Below are 2432 nucleotides of genomic sequence, written 5' to 3' on the forward strand. Positions count from 1 at the left end.
TTCAATTATAGGTCATTGTATTTGTCTTGAGATGCTCTATCAGAATGTAAATGAAAAAATATATCATTCCGTTCAAAAAAAAAAAATTTTACATTTGCCTATCCTTTGCTCCTCCACCAAAAAAGCAATTATTGACATCACATTATGTGCCCCTCGAAACCAAGCAACTTTTCTTGGTTTAAGGATTTTAGTAACTATTTGTAATGTAATAATTTGATTCTAATAGAATTTTTGTTGTCAACGGTCTTTTTCATAGATATATTTCTGATTTTTCATTACACAACTCCACATCCATTATCTACGATGAATTTACCTCTAGTTGGTGCACAGGAACATTTTGTCGTTTAACAAAAATTGATTCTACTACTTGCATTCTAACTCGGAGTAAATGGAGTAATGGTTTATTATTATTTCGTCGCTGAAGATGGTCTAAATTGCAGACCAAAACGTTCGACGGGACATCTTAATGTTATTTTGTAAGATTATTAAAATTTTTTCGCATTGTTAACTGCGTTTGACTCTTTATAGCCTTTAATTTATGTTTGTTTATTTGTTTTTAATTAAAAAGGGTCCATTACTAGTTTATATAATTTTATTAAGAATTTTTGAAAGACACGCCGGCTGAAATGTTGCGTTATAACACAGGTTCGTTTTTTAAATATATCTGTATGATTTATGGTATGTATTGTGTTAGATTGTTAAAGAGTTGGATTAAACAACGAGTTTTATATGACAAGATCCAACTTAAAATTGAATTCATAAAATTTTGTATTAGACATGACATTATACCAACACATTTAAACAGGTTCATTAAATTCAATATACATCTAAACGAATCCATATCTATTTCTAATTTTAATAAATCAAAAATTATATTTGTGCAAAAAATATTAAAGTTAAAACTTAAAGACGCATTTAGATCTAGGGCTGCGTTACAGAATGGAATATTTCATATGATGCGTAGGATTGATGGCAATCTTCCGTGTAATTTATGTAATAAATTCTTCCTTTCATATAACAATAAATTATTTAAAGAGTATAAGAAAAATAAATATAAAATGATTGGGAAAATGAATAAATTAAAAAATAAAAAAGATTGTAATTTCAGAAATAGAATTAATAGTATTAGATATTTTTGGAATAGTAATAATGGAGTTGGTGGTGTCCGTAGCGCACTGGCAAAGTATTTGCCTCCCATGCCAAAGATCCCGAGTTCAAATCCAGCTAGAAACAATAATAATGAGGATTTTAAGCCTTTTTCTTTTACTTTTAATAAATTAATTAATTATAGGGAGGTTCATATAAATCCAACAGAATTTAATCTCATCCATTCGTTTTCTTCTTTAAATAATTTACGAAATAAATGGTTTTATAATCTGTCGTCTATTGATATTCCATTGATATCGGACGGATACAACGGAAATGAACCTTAGCTACCAAAAAGGTATACGAATTGGCACATGGAACATCCGGACATTGGCACAGGCATCCCGTTTGGCACAACTAAGCAAAGAAATGACACGCTGTAAAATTAAAATCCTAGGTCTCAGCGAAGTGCGGTGGAAGAACAGCGGGGACATTACAACGTCAGACAATCACTACATGATATACTCGGGCAATTCAACCACCCACATTAATGGAGTTGGAATAATTATATCCACTAAAATTAAAAAATCATTAATGGAGTGGAATCCAGTCTCCGACCGATTAATAACCGCTCGTTTCCGAGCCAAAAATCGCAATATAACAATCATTCAATGCTATGCACCAACGGAAATAGCAGACGACAGCGAAAAAGATCATTTCTACAACCAACTGCAGTCCACAATCGCCTCAGCGCACAAAAGAGACATCAAACTTGTCATGGGTGACTTTAACGGGAAAATCGGCAATAATAATAACAACCTCGATGAAATAATGGGTCGCCATGGACTTGGAGAAGCACGCAATAACAACGGCGAGCGATTAATTGATCCCTGCATGGCCAACCGACTTTTCATCGGCAGCACGCGATTCCCGCACAAGGACATTCATAAATATACCTGACAAGCACCAGACGGAGTAACACGTAACCAGATCGACCACGTGCTAATTGACAAGAAACACCTGAAGTCTCTTCTAGATGTTCGAACAATGCGTAGTGAGGACATGTATAGCAACCATAAGCTAGTTGTGGCAAAAATACGCATAAGGACAATGAATATAATAACAACAAGAACAAAACAAAAGAAATTTAATATCGAAAAATTCAAGAATAAAGGTGAACGTCGGAACTTCTGTGAAACTGTAACAGCCAATGTTAATAATATCAGTCCTACAATAAGTGCGAAAGAAAAATGGGAATTGGTGCAAAAAGCATACGTAGAATCCGCAAATGAAGTCATCGGGATCAAAAACAGTACCCGTAAAATGTGGATCACGAATGAAACCTG

The 2432-nt window shown here is 33.5% G+C and overlaps 1 protein-coding gene across 1 annotated transcript; it reads left to right on the forward strand.

Annotated features, from left to right (window-relative positions):
- Positions 1-1422: 1422 nt before the first annotated feature.
- Positions 1423-2046, forward strand: LOC108778496 (craniofacial development protein 2-like). The gene has a single exon (XM_018545701.1). The coding sequence runs from the start codon at positions 1423-1425 to the stop codon at positions 2044-2046; it is 624 nt and encodes a 207-aa protein (XP_018401203.1).
- Positions 2047-2432: the final 386 nt, after the last annotated feature.

This window comes from Cyphomyrmex costatus, unplaced genomic scaffold, assembly GCF_001594065.2.
Source record: "Cyphomyrmex costatus isolate MS0001 unplaced genomic scaffold, Ccosl1.0 scaffold50, whole genome shotgun sequence".
Classification (NCBI taxonomy): Eukaryota; Metazoa; Arthropoda; class Insecta; order Hymenoptera; family Formicidae; genus Cyphomyrmex; species Cyphomyrmex costatus.